Genomic DNA, 19,055 nt, shown 5'->3' with positions numbered 1-19,055 from the left:
TTTTAAAGGGACCCTTTCGGGTTTGGAATCTTGTGGGTGTGTTTAGAAATCTCCTTGCCTGTAATACTCACCATGCTTTATATGATTAAAGCAGAATTTTGCCCCTCTGATTTTCTTTTATGCTATTAGTTGCTTTCTGCAACCCAAAGGAAATTCCCGTCAGCTTCACTTTAACATTTCTGGTTAGTTTCATTTTCTAGTGCTTGTGTGCTAAGCTGGCATTTGGGCTGCAAATGCTGCTGGAGAGCAAGAAAACACGTTTTTCACTGGCATTAAATGAAAATCATGGCCGAGAGCAGTTCTCAGGGGCCCAGGCTCTGTAAACCTTTGCCTTTTGTTGTTTACAAAACTTCAGTTGTGGAGCTAAATCGCCCTAGCTGAGATGACGGCGAATCCCAGCCCCAAAGCCAGATCTGTTCAGATGGGGTTAGATTCTGCAACTGATCAGGTCAATAGTAAAACACCCACTGATTCCAGTGGGAGCAGGCTCAGGTGCCTGAGAAGTCAGTAGCGGGTGATTCCTTTCATTCCCAATCCTCCTCACCTGCCTGTCGTACCTTGTTGACTGTTGAGTTTTTCACCGTAGTTATTATTTACTCTTTGGATTCTAGTAGCACCAAGAGGCCCCACTCTGGATCAGGGCTGCCTTGTGCTCGGTGCTGCACACACACACAGAGGACAGCCTTGCCCCTGAATAGCTTAAGTTCTAATGCTGTCCCTTCTCTCTGCAGAGGGGATGCCATTTCCTATGCAAGAATCCAGCAACAGCAGAAGCAAGCAGATGAGGAGAAGCTAACGGGGACTCTGGAGGGGCAGGCACTGTAGAATTCTCTCCTGGGTGACGCTCCTGCGGAACCACGTCCTGCCGGCACTGAGACTTTAAAAACACAGTGGCAATCCATTCTGACACGAATCTGATCACTCTTCTATCAGCTCCTCGGTGAACTTTCCAAACACTGCAGCAACTAGAATTCTAAGGGGCAAGAGATGACACTTTGCTCTCCAAAATAACCTCGAAAGAGCCTCACATGGAGGCGTCTCAGTCTGTGAGTATTGCATATTGCAACTGGAAGACGCAGGTTTCACTGGGAAGAAACCTCTTGTGTGATTAGCTGCCCTGCCCAGCCCAGGTTATACCCAGAACCAAAGATCTGAAAATCCCTTTTTGCCACCAGGTGTGTGTGACTTAAATCTCAGCTGACTCTCCAAGTGCTGCTTAGCAAAGCTGATAGGATGTGTGCATTCCTCAGCAAGGTCCCTAGTTCACCACGGGGGATCGAGATGTACAGTGGGGTTTTTGCTGGCGATAATTTCACTTGCAGGCTAATCTGGGCATTGGCTGAGAAGAGATGGAAGACGTACCAGGAGCCCTGCGTTCTGGATACCTGGCTTCTGGAAGGTGAATTAGGAACACTGGGCAAGCTCTTACCATCCCAGCTGAGATGCATTCCCCCATTTCCAGAGTGCACTATGGGGCCAGTTGCTGGTCCCACTGAAGTGATTGGGAGGTTGCCCATTGGCCCTTGCAAAAAGTCTGGCTTTTTGTGCATTACAAGTCTTCAGTGGTGCTCTGTGGTATGGATTTTTAAGGGTGTACTATGCTAATCTAAGGTTTAATGATATACAGTAGTGCTGATGGCTGGATGGATTGTGTTAGGAACTAATTGATCCTTGGTGTTGCTTTATTTTAGGGTTTTAGATTAGGGGCAGTTAGGTCAGGAATTACTGCCATGTAGCGAAACACCTTTGACAGCACAGAAGTAACTTAAGACAATAACAAATCCTCCAGAGACCTGATTGGAAGCCCACAGAAGTTAATGGAGAGACTCCCACAATCTTGGATGGATTTTGGATCAGGTCCTAACACGTGTAGAGCACAACCTCCACATCCCTCTGCGTGGGCAGGCAGCGCCTGCGTTGCACAGAGGCCTTGAACCAGATCAGCTCCTCAGTTTGTCTCTGTAGGGATTTTTTTTAATTCTCCTGTTACCACTCACCCTTTCACTGGAGGAATAGGGGAGTAAGAATTTCTTTCCCTCAGCAGAAATGAGGGTAACATTCCTTGAGCTGAGCAGGATTTTGCTAGTCCTGTCCATTTAAACTGTGACATACGGTAACTGGTATGAAGGAAGGTCCCTTGCTCAGGTGCCCAGATTCTGATTTGGAATCTTAAACCTCCTTAGGTACTCTTTCTCCTACTGCCTCTCCATGCAGAGTCAGTACCTACGGACGTGGGACATATCCTTTTTTTCTGTCCCACGCCGACATTAGCATTTCGGTGCATGCCAAAAAGCAGGTGGCTTGCAACCCCCCATATTGCTGCTGCGTGGGCAGGTGGCAAGCTTTTCCTTGCCGCGTTGGGATGCCTCAGATCTGGGAAGCGTTCTACGCTGCATCCGCCCGGTAAAATTTGCTTAGGAATTTCTAAGATGAACCAACTCACTTTATACCATGGAATTTGTGTCCTGCTCTAATAATGCTCTTGTGTCCCTGCCGCTGCCCTATCATCATGTGTCGCTGAGAGGATAGTCTGTCAGGTTGTAGTGCACTTGCACAGAGTCAGGTGCATTCGTTGCATCCAGCAGCAAGGACACTGCCAGCCCATTCCAGCTCATATTGTTCTCCCCTAGTTAACTTTTCTGTCCCAAGTTGCTCCTACTTTAAAGAGGCCGTGCTCATGAATGGACCCTCTGACTCGTCCAACTAGACACTACTTACTGTTTGCAGCTGTTGCCTCCCATAGCACGCTTTGTGACCATTTGATTTCCTTTTAAACTGTGAAAGTAAAGGCCTCATCCTGTCCTGGAGCCACTAGACAAAGTGCAGATAAAAATAACATTAACTCTAACCTGGTGCCTTGGAACTTGAGCCCAGATTCTGCGCTCTGAGTAATCCAGATTAATTCCACTGCGCTCAGCGGATGACTCTGGAGTTACACTGGTTTAGCTGAGAGCAAAATGTGGCTCTTCGCTCGCAGAAGAAAAAGGCGACATAATAGCTTTGTGGGTTTTAACAAGCTATAACTGTACACTACACTTGAGAAGTCTTTCACATCCTACAGGTGTAACCAAATGAATTCAACTGTTTGTCGTCACTTCCTGTTTTACTCTGCTGCTGTGCATGGTTAAACTGCTGCCATGCGCTATCGCAGAGGTGGCTATATTTTAAAGCAGGGCTTGAGGATTCTCGGTGGTGCAGTTTTGGGATCTTCCTGGCAGGGGGGAAAAAAGGCTCTTTAGTAATTAATATGCATCATACCCGCTTTCTACTTGGGCACACAGGCTCTGATCCTGCTCCTGTTCAGGTCAGTGGTGAAACTCCCATTGACACTGTGGTGTAGGATCAAATTCACATTCACCAGTTTTGTACTGGATGGACTACAGAACTCGCTTCTTCTATATAACATTCTACATAAACAGTGCCCTAATCGCATTCTCTGTCTGATTCTTTTCTGCCAGGTATGGATCATTCTCTAAGTCCAGTTCCCTCTTTTCTCCACACTGACCCCTACACTGTCTTCTGATCATAGGTTGACGCTGAATTTATGGTTTTGTTTTACACTGTTGCTTTTTGTTCTGGTTGAGAAGTGGAAGAATAATTTATTTTGGGGTATTTAAGTATTTCTGCTAGGACTGTTCTCACTAGACATAGAAGGAAACACTATTTAACAGAGGACAGTGTTTTGCCATAGTTCAAGGGAATGTGTCTTTTAATTTCAGGTGTCTCTCTGGGCAAAGAGAGGAGCCCTAGCTACTGTAAGAAAATGCTCTGAACTGTTTCAGCCTTTAGGGTATGGTGCTGTTTATTACACACCCAGGAGAGGGATTTACCAACCAGCTGACTTGTCGCTTTCCAGCCGCAGAGTCAGTGTGTGAAATGATCTTTTTAAGTTGTGTTCACAGTTTGGCTGACACCATGTTAACAACAATCCAGTTCAGATATGGTTGTGGCAAGCACAGATCCTGTAGTCACTGACGTCAATGGCAAAACTTCAGCGACCTCAGTGGAAGCAGGGTTGAGCCCTGTCTTGTGGAAAAATCAGGCTGCTGGTTTCATTTTGCTGGAAGGCATTAGTGTGTGTATTGCAGAGCGAGCTGATGGTGCCTTCTAAGGTTATTGGGGCCAAAGCCTCATCTGGTGCAAATTGCTGTCACTCCATTAAAGTCAAAGGAGCTCTGCAGATTTACACCAGCCGAGACTCTAGCCCAGTGGTTCTCAAACTTTTGTCCTGGTGACCCCTTTCACATAACAAGCCTCTGAGTGTGACCCCCCCTTAGAAATGAAAAACTCTTTTAAATATATTTAATACCGTTATAAATGCTGGAGGCAAACTGGGTTTGGGGCAGAGGCTGACAGCTTGTGACCCCCCCATGTAATAACCTCCCAGCCCCCTGAGGGTCCCGACCCCCAGTTTGAGAACCCCTGATCTAGCCCAGGGTGTATTGGACAGACAGACAGACTCACAGACATGCATACGTCCCTGCAGCTCAGTCTTTAGCAGCTGTTTTGTTCAAAGTCCCCTCTCCCTAGGATCTTAGCACCTCCATCGCTTTACGTGAATTGTCAACCCAGATGCTACTGTGTTTAATAAATGGTCTGATCCCATTTTTGAGCCCCTAGCTCTGTGTTAGAGCCGCATTACTGTACATGGACCTTCCTGCACATGGAGCATTGACTTTCCAGGGTATTTGAGTTACTAGCTAGCATGGCACCTCGATAACTTGCACCACTAATGCTAATGGGCCCTTCATGGAATGGATAACATACAGTGATTCTGTGTTTAAAGGATACCTCAGAATAAGACTGGTGATGGAGCGTGTCATGTGACAGCAGCCCTGTCTGGACAGTGTCCCTGTGCAATACCTTTACTAGATAAAAACAGAAAAGTGTAATGTCCCACGGAGTGAATGGGACAATTGCACCATTGATTTCAATGGGGTTTAGTGAAGTTAGACTAGTATTCAGTAGAAGGATATTGCAGAGTAAAGCATATAGTTGCTGGCATGAATTAGTGGTGATTGCTTTGTTCTGTGAGTAGTTATACACTAGCCTGAATAAAAGGAAATTAAAAGCAAAGCAGATGTGATAGACTAACATGGAGTCTAACCTACACCCACAGAAGTAAGCCAGTGAAGTGGCGAGGTCCTTAATTCACCATGCTGTGCCTAGATTCCTGTCAGTATGGGGTTCTCACAAGGCCCCTGCTACAATAACATCTGAGCACTTTTTGACCTTTCAAGTATTTACGAAGATTGGCCAGCTTGCATGGTCTGATCTTGCTTCCATTGGTGTCAATGGCACAACTCCCCCAGACCTCAGTAGGAGGTCTCATGAGATCATCTTGTGTTCTGAGCCCCAGTGTCTGGGGTCAGGCCCCAGTTCAGCAAAGAACTTAGCCATGTGCTTAGGCCCCACTGGCTTCTATGAGCCTTAAGAACGTGCTCTGAGTTAAGCATCCAGCATGAACTGGGGACACAAGGAAGTTTCTGCAAGGATGGAGTACAAGCCTTTGGCCAGAATTTTCAAGTGGCCACTAAATTTGGGTGTCTCGAGACCCCCAGGACCTGATTTCCAGAGGTGCCAAGCACCCACAAATCCCATTGACTTCAGGACCAGCATGGGGCACCCAAAATTAGTGGGCCCTTTTGGCAACTTGGGCTTTAAAGCCGAAGACCCTCTTCATGCTGCAGATGACTCCGTGATAGTTGTTATCATGACTGTAGACTTCAGCAGGCTGACAACCCTCCTTACTGCTGAATTCTGTATTAGACATGCCACATAAAGGGCTTTTCGGAGCAGCAGCAGTAAATACAGTTGTAGTTAGCCTGGCCCTGATTCTAGCATGGATAAGCAATTACTTTTGGGGGTGTAGATAAGACCCTTAAGATTACTATGATGAATACAGTAGTGAGTAGATCCATTCACAGTGCTGGGTGGTTATTAATAGTACTTGCTGAGCACCGTCACGAGCAGTACAAGCATAGATGAAGTTCCAGTACCTGCCCCAGGGAGTTTACAGTCTCAGTCCAACCCCGACACTAACCCTTCAGACACTGGTGATGTGTAGGCTGCAGGGCCGCACTTCAAGGGGTCTTTACAGACAAGGAATCTCTGTGTTCCATGTGAACTGGGTCATGCTGGAAAGGCCTCTCAGGAGAGAACTGACCAGAGGGAAGGAGGTTGTATAATGTGCAAATTACAGAGAGATGGGAATTCATTGGCTGCAAAGAGCGTGGCATTGCAAACGAACATACGCAGGTACTGGGTGCAAAGGTGCACACCACCACCAGACACAGTGCCGTCTGGTAAGTTCTCGTTCCCAAAGCACGTTTGCACAACATAAGCAAAGTTACTAATCTGTCCTCGTCTATTTTATTCATAAAAGGCGACAGCGCTGTATTTGCAAGCTCCATTTCCATCTGGGACAATTTTAAACTGGGCATTAAAGGGAAGACTTGAAGCTTCATTTATACTATGTACCTAAGCCTTGCTGCTTTAGAAGGCGGCGAGCGCTGGTTTTGTAAGACTCATTAATTGATTCTTTGTGTATGCAGTGAATAAAAGACCATTCTACCTCTGGAAAGAGCCACTGTGATTTCTGAGACTTTGGACTTAATAGCAGAATATGGACCAGTGTGGGTATGAAGGAAAAGAAGCTACACTCAAAGAATAAAGTTCTCATCATAGAGAACAACCCAACATCCTTCCCAGTTTTATACTCATGCAAAACTCCCTTAGGCCAAACCCTGAGGTTCTTGCTCTGGCCTCACTCACTCTTTACTCAGGCAAATTGCCCACTGGCTTCCATGAGAGTTTCAAAGACTTCAGGATTTGGTCCGAATGCATTTGAGATGGAAGAAGTTTTGGGCAGGATTTCCAAAGGTGCTGAGCATCCGCGACTTAAGTAAGAGCTGCAGGGAACCCTTACAGTGCTGGGTCACACTTAGTCAAACCCTAGCCAGTGCATGGTAGATATGGGCCTGAGCTGCAAAGTTCGGGTCTGGATCTGAAATTTCCTGAAGTCCAGAGGTGTTTGGATCTGGAGTTCTGGTTTTGACCCATCTCTACCTTCTACTCATCTGTCCCATGCAGTTTGAAATGTCTCATCTGAAGGGAATTCCATCATTGCCTTTAGGGACTATTCTCCAGTCCAATCCAGGAGGTCTCAGTATTAGGAAACCTTTCCTGATATCCAGCCCAAATGAACCCTGTCTTAATTTCATCCCACTGCTCCCAGTTCCAGTGCACTGAGGTGTACTAGTAATGGAAGGGAGCAGGCAAGTCAGTGAATCATCTGCTGGTACAGTGTTCGTGTGGCTGGATAAATGGTTGGACAGTCAGTCCAAAACCAGGGTCTTTGCTGTTCCGGAAACTCCAGGCTCCTTTGGTACGGGCTGCTGTTCAAAACCTGTACAAGCTACTTGCATGGTTGTGTTTGACCCAGGGATAGTGTGGGCATTGGCTGGTGCTATGGTGAGACAGTCAGCCTGCAAGAGACTAGGGTAGCCCTGTAGTGATGATGCTGAGGATGGTGGTGACAAGGTGCTGCTAACCATGTGTAGTGGAAATCTCAAAGATGGGAGAGTCAGCACATCTCCAAGAGAGGCTTCCCCTGCCTCCTTCAGTGGCTGAACATGGGAAGAAAACCAGCTCTCACACCCTCTTTGTTAGAACAATCCCTGGCGGGAGAAGGACCTGTCTGTAGCTACAGCAAAAGTATTGTCTGCACCTAATGTGTCTCCCTATAGTGAGGCAGGTGCACTAGCGCTGAGCGTTTGTTTCTGTTCTTTCTTTGTTCTGTTCTAAGGATCCTTTCTGTGTGGACTGAATGTGGTCTCACTCCTGTTTATTAGGCATCTGGTGTAATGTGCAGTTTTAGCAATAAAATGTGGCAGCTTTTTATATGAAAAACTCTCTCCCTCTTGCTGCCTTTTTTGAAATCACTGTTCATGTAAGATTCCAAGTGATGCTGCACAAAAGAACAGACATTTCCCAGGTGCGTATCTGGGAACTGTGCATTGGGAGGGGTCATTAGGACAGGCACAGTCTCCCTCAGTGCAGGGCACTGCCCTGGAGCGTCAGATCCTTTCCTTAAAAATCAACGTGATGTCTCTTGCCCCATGATCATGGGAGTCAAAACCACTTAATTGTTGCAACTGCACAAAGGGCCTTTGCCAACCCACCCTGGGCAGTGGCCAGCAATGTAAGCTCTTGATTTAACCCCTGCTTCCCCTGGGCTGCTTTGCTCTTACAGGCTGTGTTAAGAAACGGCTGGTTTTTTCCGGTCCACAGACTATGTTTGTTTGACTTTAAGGAGCCCTCTTTACCTCCAGGACTGTGCTGGAGCTGGTATTGCTATCTAGGTTAAAATTAGCCGCACAGATAGAAATTCCAGGTCGTTAACATTCTGTCCAGAGACCAGTGGTTCCTTAGAATAGTGTTGAGTGACTCATGAAAAGAAGGTGAAATTCCAGTGTGTGATTCTCAAGGACAATGGTTCCATCCAAAACTAGACAGTCACCAACGAGCCTGCATGTACCGTGTATGTAGGCCTGGTCGGTACAGAGAAAATGCCAGGTTCTGCCTCTAGCAGCACAAAATTTTTCTTGTCCCCTTGCATGTCAGATTTTGTTTTGAAAGCTCAGCTGAAGGGTGGTGCTCCTAAGGATTCTCATATATGGTGCCTCATAAGGGATCTCCGCCCAGTCCTGAAGTAGGATTCGATTTGCTCCAGGGATCGGCCTTTGGTCTCTGGGACGCAGCAACCCGTGAAGAGGAGGTTCCCTGCGCAGATGACCGCAAAGAACAGGAACGGGACTTCAAGCCCGAAGTCTTGCTGGAAAATAGGACAAAGTGCCCATGTGACTCGGGACCCGAGAGCCATTGAAAGAGGGGATTGCAAAATACTGGGGAAAATGAAGGGAAGTGGTAAGTCGACACCTTCCCTCTGTGTTCTGAGACTTCATACACAGAGAGGAACACAATGCACAACGAACCTGTGGAACTCATTGCCGGGGGATGTTGTGTAGGGCAAAAGTATAATTCGGTTAAAAAACGAATGAGAGAAGTTCATGGAGGATAGGTCCATCAGTGGCTATTAGCCAAGATGGTCTGGAATGCACCCCATGCTCCGGGTGTCTCTAAACCTCTGCCTGCCACAAGCTGGGACTGGATGACAGGGGATGGATCACTCAAAATTGCCCTGTTCTATTGACTCCCCTGAAGCATTTGGCCCCGGCCACTGTCGGAAGACAGGATACAGGGCAAGATGGACTATTTTGTCTGTTCCAGTGTGGCCATTCTTATAGACCTAAGGATGGCCTTGGGGTTAAGGCATGAGCATGGGGATATGAGGGCAGGAGACAGGAAGTCAGTTCACAACTTGGCCACTAAATTGGTGTATGGGCCTGCACAGGTCACCTAATCTCTCTGCATCTGAGTTTCCCCCTCTAACGTGGAGACAGCGAGGATTATTTCATTAATGTGATTAACATGTCTTGGATGGAAGGGGCTAATGGGGGGCAGTGTGGTCCAGTGGATAAATCACCGGTCAGGGAGTCAAGACAGCTCAGTTGTAGTCCCAGCTCTGAAGTGTGACCCTCAGCTCCCCCTCACTGCTTCTCCATCTGTAAAATGGAGACAGTGACACTGACATTCCTTTGCAAGACATTTGGAGACCTCCTGGTGGAAAGCCATACGTGGGCCAACTAAGTGTGTCTGCATGAAGTTCTGGAGGAAGCTCGTAATGCCAACCCCAAGTATGATATTTTGGGGCCTGAATCAAGAGATTGGCATAAAAATCATAAGATTTTAAAAAATAAAAATTTCTATTTTCCTTCTGGTTTCTGGGCCTCAGAGTTGCACTCAGGTCATGGTTTCAAGCTTTGCACTGCAATCATGAGGGCTAGAAATATACTTTAAAAAAAAAAGAGAAAGCTGAGATTCTCAGGTCATCACCTGACTCCAGGAGCTGAGGCTTTAAGCAAAACACCAAACATCGCAAGAGTTGCGATAAAATGGTGTGAGTTGCCAAAGCTGCCAACGCCTGGATAAAATAGATCTCATCTTTGTGCTGCAGCTCTCAGCTCTCCCCACTGTGCTGCCTCCCAAGAACAGAGTCCCTTATCTGCGTCCCTGACAGGATTGGCTGTCTCTGCCATATTTCTCCCAAGCGGTGGCAGCCTTGGAGGGCCTAGCACCAGTTAGAAAAAGGATAATAAATAAATTAAGGGCCAAGCCCCGAAGGCCTCCCTCAGGCTGACCTCCACTCGCCGCCACTAGCTGTACCTACCACTACCAGCAGGAAGAATCTGGTCAGCGCAAAGGCCGTGAGCCAGCTCACGAGGACACAGAGGCCTGATGCCACCCCACGGGCCTTCAGAGGGAGGATCTCTGACATCAGCAACCAGGTGATGGGGCCCCAGCCCATGGCATAACCTGGTGGGAGAAAAGGGAGAGATTAGGGGAAAAGCAGAGGACCATAGGGGGTAGGGAGTTGAAAAGTTCCTTGCCAATCCCTGACCCATGACTGCTCCTAGTTCCGTTTCAACCGGCCACTCTACCAAGACTAGCGGGTCTTCAAAGTGAGGGATCCATCTTCACACCCAGCCCTTGCTGATCACAGCCCCTAAGCGGTGGTGATATTCATGTGACAAAAACATTCAGCCTGTGCCTCTGGTCCTCTCCTCTGCCTATACCACTGGTTCCAACACCCCAGACCTCTGAGGGTCTCTACATGAACACTGTTTTTCCAGAGAAATATTTCCTTCCTGCCCCAGCGTGGAATCTCCCCAGCTCATATCACACCGGCTCAGGATGGTTAGTCCCAGATGGGGGACACCTCTGCAGCTGGAATGTGGATTGTAGCTTCAATCCATACCCATTATAAAGAGCATGGTAGCCACCAGGGGGATGAGGGTGATGTAGCCGGAGGGTTTTGCAGTAAGGCTTTCTGGGCTCACTAGGGTCCCGTTAACGATGGTCGTGGTAGAGTTGTGAGAAGGCGGCGACGTGTAGTGGATGTAGAGCCCCAGGATCAGGTTTGAGGCAAGCATGATCCCAGCTGTTAACAGAGAACAAGAATAGAGAAACAAAAAGATGAAATGAAGAGCTTAGGCCCAATTTTCCTCTCAGCCCTCCCAGTGAAGCTCCAGTGTGTTCCATGGAGTTACTCCTCCTGGTTTACACAGGCCTGAGACCGGGAGTCAGACCCGTTGGTGAGCTGTGTTGTCCCCCTCACTCTGCTCTAGCGTGCAAAGGAAACAAGCCACTGGAGCACCACATGGCCACACCATTGCATGGGAGAGAACACTATGGCATTTGGGGCTAGACATACCCGAAATGAAGAGAAGAATTTTCCTCCCAGCTTTGTCCATAGAGAAAGCGGCGATGAGCACAGACACCAAGCGAACTCCCCCTACGATAGCTGCATCGTACTCCGGCTTCTACAGTAAAAACAAACAAACAAAAAACTAGGAAAGTGAGAAGCAAGATCTGAGGCAGTACAGGTTCCTGCTTGCATCACCTTCAGTCGTAGCCATGAAACCTGCCTCCTGTTATTTCTGTGAAAGCCACAGAAGAATGGTTCCTTAGTTAGACCTAATAAACCAGGCTGCCAGCTGCATGGAGTAACGTTCTACTGGTGTGTGTGTGTGTGTGTGTGTGCTTGCATCCCACCGCTGCCCCCCAATGGCTGGAACATCAGATCTGCTGGAATATGGGGCTATCACTCACATCCTCCTAGGAATTTTGCCATTAGCTCCAATGGGCTAAAAGCCTGGGACTTTGACACCGAAGGTCCCAAGTTTTGTCCCCCATGTTCTGTGAGTGAATTTCCACTGGCTATCATGGAGTCCACTGTCCATGGCCATGGCTTTGGGACAGCAGGGGGCCAGACATGGCCAGAGACAATGCCCCCTGAGAAGCCTGGCGTCTCCCTGGCTGCAGTGGACAGAGAGGAGGCTCCGCGTGGTATTTGATTTGCTCTACAGGGATAATAGGTTCTTTGCCTTTAACTCAAGAAAGGTTTGCTCTTCCCCGTCCCAGTGCATGCTGGAAGCAAAGAGGCAGGGCTGCCTGAGGCGGGGAGTGAGGGGGCAACAGGGGCAATTTGCCCCAGGCCCTGGGCCCCACAGGGGCCCCTGCAAGAATATAGTATTCTATAGAATTGCAACTTTTTTTATGGAAGGGTCCCCCAAAATTGCTTTGCCCCAGGCCCCCTCAATCCTCTGGGCAGCCCTGCAAAGCGGAGAGAGGCAGAAGGCTTGGCAGGAGGGTTGAAGAGGGCCTCCGTGCTGGGCAGGGCAGTGTGGGTCAGAGAGCCACGTCCTGTCAAACCCAGCATTGGACAGAGCAGCAAGGGGGAATCTCAGCTTCACCCTGCCCATGAGTTGGGTTTGATGCAGGCACCCAGCAATTGCCACGGATGTTTTCCTGGGCTAAATGCACCTGACTGGAACTGGGACATCAGCACTAATGCCATTAAACTGTTCCACAGCAGACTAAGGCAGCTGAATGGGGAAGCCGTCCTGCCCCCAGGGTAGGGCACAGCATGGGGGAACATTGGCCAATACCCCAATACAAATACTTTGTGTTTACTAGAACCCATGTGCCTCTCACACCCCCCTCCATGCCTGTGCCATTGGGGATGACCTGTGTAGCTTCTACAGGCTCAGAATGAGTAGGGGAGTAGGTCTGGGCCTACATTTTGCAAGGTGACTAGTGATTTTGAGCATCTCATTTTATTGGTGCCCTACCTGAGACTCTTTAGAGGGGCCTGGTTTTCCGGGGCTGGGTGCTCAGCACCTTCTGTACAACCAGCCCCCTTTAAGCTGTCTCAGGTTGGGCCCCCAAAATCACTAGTCACTTGAATATCTAGGCCACGGAGCAAAGAGATATAGGATTTAGTTGGGGATTGGTCCTGCTTTGAGCAGGAGGTTTGACTGGATGACCTTCTGAGGTCCCTTCCAACCCTGATATTCTATGATTCTATGATCTCTGAAGAGGTGGGTTGTTGGCTTCAGTCTCCTGCAGTGGGGCCAGTACCTGAGGCTTTAGCTGAAAGTTAAAACACTCTCCCTGTTCTTACATGATTGACTGGAAATGGAAAGTCAGGTCCTCCATGGGACTTACCAATATCACAGCTGTGCTCTGAAATATCGACTGCAAATACACCAGGATGGGGGTGACGCCCGAGAGCTGCTGCAGGAACCTCATTAGCACCGCGATCAGGATTGGTTTGTAAATGAACGGGTCCTTGATCTCCGCGCAGGAAATCCGTCTGCTCTAGATACACAGACAGAGAGCGGAAACGTAAACATGCGTTTGCACTCATGGGGCCAGAGCTGGCACCTAAAGAACAGAGCAAATGAATGGTGAGAAGTCCTGGGTCATTTTCATCCCTTGGTCTCCAAGCTCTGCTCAATGGTGGGGACGTCTCATTACTCCGTTATAGAGAGAGGCAAGTGATGTGCCCAAGGTCACACAGCAAGGGTGTGGCAGGGCTGGAAACAGAACCCAGGTGTCCTGAGGCCCCATACTTTGGGCCATGCTGCTCCTCCCAATCAGGCACAGGTACAGGGTGGTGCTTACAGTCTATGGGAGCTGGAGGGGGGGAAAAGGAGGCAGTGGTTCTAATATTCTCTTGTAAGAATTCCCAGCATGCCCCAGCTCAGCGGCCTCATCCCACTGCACCTGTTGCCTCACGCTTTCTTTGATTTGCTCAAATTCCCGGTGGAAATCCGTGTTCTGTCCCCGGAGCCAGCGCAGCACCCCAACTGCCTCGTCGTCCTTCCCCTTCGAGATGAGGAAACGGGGTGAGTTGGGCATGAAGCAGAGCAGGATGATCATAGTGAGAACTGGCACTTCCCCAGCCACGGCCAGCCAGCGCCAGGAGAGCTTCAGGCCTGCAGGAAGCAGCGGCAGGATGTTAAAGGCAGGGCTGCCCGGGAAATGATTCTCCCCTCTTCACCTCCCCGCAAAAAAGTTTTGATTCAAATAAAAAAATTGGTTTCATTAAAAAAATCATTTTTGTGTGTTTTTGTCAAAAAAAAAAAACCCAAAACCCCACAACATTTTCAGTTATTGAATTTTTTTTTTTGTTTTTCAACAAAAACATCAAAATTTGGGACACAATGACCATTTTTCATGAAAAATTCTGTTTGGAAAAGCCATTTTCCATCAGAAAAAAGTGTTTCAGTGGAAAAGTTTCAACCCACTCTAGCTAGACGGCAGCTGGCTAGACCTTCCTTTCCCTGCAGAACCCCATCCCAGCCCGCCCAACAGACCAGGGGCCCATCAAATGTGGTGTTCTGCCTCCAGCAGCTGGCAGCACCCAATAGAAATGGAGAAAAGTCCCTCCATGGCCAGCTGTTCTGGGCTGCACACAGTGGTGGGAATAATCTTTCTTCACTTTTGATGATGCCGGGACTGAGGTGCTGAGTCATTGTAATAACAACATAATTGCTACAAATCCACCCACGTTGGCCATGTGGTCATTATCTATACCCATCTGACCGTGGGTTTTTCCCATGTCTCCTCTGTAGAATGAAGGGTCAAGATTCAACAGTCTCCTGCCAAGATGCTCCTGCAATGCACGGTCATCCCTTATGGTGACCTTAGCTGGGTGGTCACCCAGGCTTCTCCTGGAGTTTTCACCAGGTTCTGCCTCTTTTCATTCACATGGTCATGACTTGCCCAGTGCTTGACCCACCCCCCAGAATACTGATGGAAACCAGCCTCTATGGTGTGTACTTGCCCAGGGCATAGAGGACGAGGGAGCCAAGGACAGCCATGATCTGAGGGCAGGCGCCCAAAGTTCCTCTGACCCCAGGGTGGGAGATCTCAGAGATATAGACCTAGAAGAGAGTAACACCAGGGTTACAGGGCAGGAAGGGGTGTGTGTCACTCCCCGAACTCTGCAGCGTGCCTGCCAGGGGTGTCCTGGGAAAAGCCAACATGAAAGCAGGAGCACCATTTTAAATGAGTCGTCTTTGCCGTCATGGCAAGAAACGGGGCAAACCACAGCCCGGTTATTTTCAATCTTGCCCAATTCCTGCCTTCCCTATTTTAAGCCACCTCGAGCTGATCTTACCGTCAATGCATCCTGTATGTAGGAGGAAGTAACTGTGGTGAGGACGGCAACACAGGGCAAAGACCAGCTCTTCGTTTCCTCTGTGGGCGTGCGCATCTAGCAGCGCGGAAAGGTGCCGACTGACAGCTCTCAGGGCCCTAGTTCTCTTCTTATCCAGAGCACAGAAACTGTCCCCCTCCCTCCCTGCACCTCCCCCAGACCTGGAGGAACCAACTGGGCAAGTAAGATGGGAGCTCAGTGGTCAGGCCCATTGAATGCTTGACCTCGGTGCAGCGATTGCCGGGGGGAGGGAGGGCACCCTTGGGAGAAGCACCCAACTCATTGCACACAGGCTGCCCAATTGCCACTGAGTAACAGGGCACTGTGGGTTTGGTGCCTGGCAAGGAAGGTCACCTGTGTGCCATTACCAAGCCCCTAGCAGGCACCCGACCCCCTGTGACGTTCCAGGCCATGAGTTACTATAGCAGCAGCAGGACCTGGTTATTGCAGCCCAACTCCCAAGGCCTGGCCGGGGTAACCGTGACCCCTGATTAAATGTGGGAGCCCTGTCTCCAGCCGTGATCTAACACGCTACCTCGGGTAACCCCTCAAGGAGGGAGGAGTGGAAGGGGAGGGGCTAGGAGCCATTGAACCATTAACTCATTGAACTTCGTTACCGGTATGGATGCCGCCGTCACGCCGCCTGCGAAGCCCGTCAGCAGTCGCCCCAGCAGCAGCATCCAGACTCCCTGGGCACTGCCCATGAAGGCGTATCCGACAGCAGAAGGGACGGCTGAGAACATGATGCTCAGCTTCCGACCCAGGCGGTCATTCAGGAGCATGGCGCTGAGACCCCCTGCGGCAGCGCCCAGCGTGAACATGGACTGCAAAAGGAGGGTGCATGGGAGGTACATGACGGCTCTGTGCCCTCCCATGGCAATTCGGGGGGACAGCCTGGCCTGAGTGCCTGGAATGGCCAAACTCCCACGGCAACGTGGCTCTGAGTCACTGTCAGATTTGCAAACCTCTATCTAGCTGCTGTTTCCTACCAATCCTTTCAAGCCTTCCTGTGTAACCTTGCCAGAGCCGTGGAAATTTCCTTTCCCCCCTCCCCGACTGCCCTTCCATTCCTTCCCCCTTCAGAGCCCCACCATCACCAGCCACATGGTGGCACTCTGGAGCGACATACGCACATTTTACCCTTTCACCGTTACCGGGGCCTATGGTTTCAAAAGCGCCTGGTGACAGGGGGTCTCACTTTTTTGGGGGCCCACCTTGAGATTCCTAAACAGGGAGCCTGATTTCCAGAAAGTGCTGAGCACTCACCCTCTGAAAAACAGGCCCTTCAAAAGGTCTCGGGTTGAGACCAACTAGTCACTTCCTTGCGGAACCACAGGGCTCTTTAACCCAGGATTTCCCAGCACTGGATCAGCAAGGATCACTTCTCACAGCTCAGCTGCCGTGTGTGCTGTTCCCCTCGGCGGGGTGACGTGCCACGGAGGCAGAGGAAAACGCCCCTTCTTACCCCAAACCAGGATTCCTCCACCCGGGTGATTTTCAAGGTGGGAATGTTGGATGTTTCCAAGGCAGGGATCACAGGGGATGTGTAAACCAGTGCGTACCCGAAATTGAAGTTCCCCAGGACGGCAGCGAAAGCTGCTAGAAAGAGCCGCTTGTTTTGAAGGGTTCTGTAGGAGAAAGACAGGACAAGAGAGGGAGCAGGAGAGATCAAGCCCTATTTATCCCAAAGGATTTTCCTCACTAGGCTCCCAGGCACTTCTGCTGTGCCACCACCAAACCCTGCTTTACCTTCAGCCCCTCTTTTCCAGCCCTCCTTGATGATGTTGGTTACAGATTCTGAAGCGTGCTGGTGGAATGGGCTTTCTGCTGTGTGGAGCCCTGAGCGGCGCCTGGGGACAGGGGCGCTTTATACATGACATTATTAATGCATAACTATGGTCCCTGGTAAATAATGGGCCTTTTTGTAAGCTGTCCCACTGTGAGTGGGAGACCAGGACCTTGTGGGTTATAAGGGGTTGGGAAGACGGTGGGGCTGGAGATGTCAGGCAGTGAAAATGTCTGGAGATGTCAGGCAGGTTGGGCTGTGAAATATGAGCCTTTCCAAAGCCAGTGAGGTCTTTAAACCTGCTTCACAGCTTCCAGGAACCCTCATGTACCCGAGGCTGAAGAATGCAGAAGTGGCCGTGGGGCTGCCTCTGTGTGGTGCACTGGAGTTCCTCTGCTCCCTTTAGCCCTTGTCAGCTGGTGGGAGGGCTGTCTGGGGGCAGTTTTCCTTTTGAATGTGGTAAATTGTTGTTCTAGTGCCCCGGCGTGCACCGGGCAGGGGTCAGGCAGTCACAGAACACAAAGCTGTCACTCTCCCAGAGTGGGAACCAGACCAGCCTCCCACCCAGGACAAAGCACACATCTCTCCAGCTTAGGGGACGTCGACCCAGCAAACTCTCCCCAGGGTAGCGAGTCTCGGCGCCCAGGGCCGGTGCTGTGGAGCTACAAGTAGCAGTGTAATCATTCAGGCTCTGAGACTCTCCCTTCCCCGCGGGGGTCTCAGAGACCAGGCTCCAGCCCGAGCCTGAATATCTGTGCAGCTATTTTTAGCCCCGTGGCGTGAGCCCAGCGAGCCGGACTCAATGGACCTGGATGCTGAACCTCGCGGCTGTGGGTCTGTTGGTGCTGTGTAGACATGCCCAGAGAGGCTTATCTGGCCCCCATTACTGTTGTGTGTGAGCACCTCACAGTCCTCAGTGTTGGCATCTTCCCCCTGCCCCGCCCCGGGAAGCAGGGCATGGCTTTCATCCTGCTGTGCTGACAGGCAGCTGAGGCAGATAATGGCAAAGTGACCTGCCCGAAGTCACACAGGATGACTGTGGCATAGCAGGGACTTGAACCCAGGTCCTAGGCTACAGTCCTAACCACTGGACAATCCTTCCTCTCCCTATATAGCACCTACCCACTCCAGCCCCACCAGCTTGGCGAAGCCAGCAGTCCTGGCGTCTGGCTCAGCTGAGCAGGAGCCGGCCACAGAACAGAGCTCTGGGCGCTGACTGGACCTCCCCTTGGGCACAGGGCCTATTGCAGTGGGGCCAGACAGAGGGCTGTCCCGGCTATTCAGAGCCATCTAGCAGTGCGTGTTGGTAGCCCGGGCCAGCGTGTGAGCTCCCTGCGGTTCATCTCGCCCCCCACCCCCAGCATTCCCAGCATAGCCTTGTCGTTACCAGGGGAGCGGTGCCAGTTTGCACCAGCTGCACCTGTTACACTCACTCATTGCTTCTGGTCTTAAACTAAATGGTGAGCTTTGTGCGGCAGGGCCTGGATCTCAGTGTACGTGTACAGCACCTGGCACAGTGGGGCTCCAGGGCCTGCCTGGGGCTGCAGGTGCCACCTGAATACTGATGACTCAGTAATGATCCTGGACAGTGAAGAGCAGATGAGGCCTTTCTCCCAATTCCACTGAAATGGGCACAGGCAGGGAGAGGAGCAGCCCCAGGACAGGTGTGTCACTCGTACATGTTCCTCTCTGAGAGCAATGGCCCCACCTGGGCTCCCATCAGTCAGACCCCTTCCCCTGGGCGAGAGCGCCCAGTGGGGCTAGCCCAGCTCCTACCTGATGTATTCCCGGTCCAGCTGGTGGGCATTCCTCTGTGGGAAGGTCTGATAGGCTGAGTCAGGCGCTCCCAGGAGCGGTTTCTGTGTGCTGGCGTCCATGGGCATCAGTTTGTCCTGGTCTCTCCAGTGGCAAGGCAGGCTGGGCAGCACGGGCTGCAGGAGCCACCGTCCCCAGCGGGTCTGATGCCTCTGCAGCTTTCTGGGCTGCTGCTAGCTTGGGATTGTCTCCAAGGGACAAGCAGGAACAAAAGTGAAAGAGAGAGAGCGCGAGCAAGAGAGAGATGTGAGGAGGCAGCTCAAAGCCTTGCTTAAGCGGTGCAATCTGTGCTGGTGGGTGAGCGGCCGAGTGCCCCAGAAGAGG

General features: G+C 50.4%; 2 protein-coding genes across 8 annotated transcripts in view; one reads left to right on the top strand and one right to left on the bottom strand.

The window, feature by feature from the left end:
• The window catches only part of CACFD1 (calcium channel flower domain containing 1), a 25,597-nt gene extending 11,583 nt beyond the window's left edge, over positions 1-14,014 (top strand). Inside the window, exons 5-7 of one of the 7 annotated variants that reach the window (XR_007770065.1) lie at positions 732-1,046; positions 8,735-8,928; positions 13,114-13,652. Coding sequence is in view for 1 of the 7 variants with exons in the window: in XM_050927076.1 (XP_050783033.1) it covers positions 732-825 (94 nt within the window). In the remaining 6 variants the exon portion in view is untranslated. The other 6 variants (XR_007770066.1, XR_007770062.1, XR_007770064.1 and 3 more) reach the window with 6 other exon arrangements.
• On the bottom strand, positions 8,672-19,055 carry SLC2A6 (solute carrier family 2 member 6). Its single transcript, XM_050927072.1, has 10 exons — positions 18,693-19,055; positions 16,596-16,758; positions 15,748-15,954; positions 14,756-14,855; positions 13,693-13,904; positions 13,132-13,284; positions 11,336-11,444; positions 10,880-11,062; positions 10,292-10,437; positions 8,672-8,836 (listed from the first exon to the last, which is right to left on the bottom strand). The coding sequence occupies exons 1-10, from the start codon at positions 18,797-18,799 to the stop codon at positions 8,672-8,674; spliced, it is 1,545 nt and encodes a 514-aa protein (XP_050783029.1). The 5' UTR covers positions 18,800-19,055.

The sequence above is a fragment of the Gopherus flavomarginatus genome, chromosome 17 (genome assembly GCF_025201925.1).
Source record: "Gopherus flavomarginatus isolate rGopFla2 chromosome 17, rGopFla2.mat.asm, whole genome shotgun sequence".
Lineage (NCBI taxonomy): Eukaryota > Metazoa > Chordata > Testudines > Testudinidae > Gopherus > Gopherus flavomarginatus.
Note: the sequence above shows the minus strand (reverse complement) of the source record. Positions and strands in the feature narration are given on the sequence as shown.

Coding starts and splice junctions, on each gene's coding strand:
- SLC2A6 (XM_050927072.1), bottom strand. CDS start 18,799: ATGCCCATGGACGCCAGCACACAGAAACCGCTCCTGGGAGCGCCTGAC. Junction 15,955..16,595: donor TGGAGGAATCCTGGTTTGGG/GTAAGAAGGGGC, acceptor CTCCTTTTGCAG/TCCATGTTCACGCTGGGCGC. Junction 13,905..14,755: donor CCTCGTCCTCTATGCCCTGG/GCAAGTACACAC, acceptor TGCTTCCTGCAG/GCCTGAAGCTCTCCTGGCGC.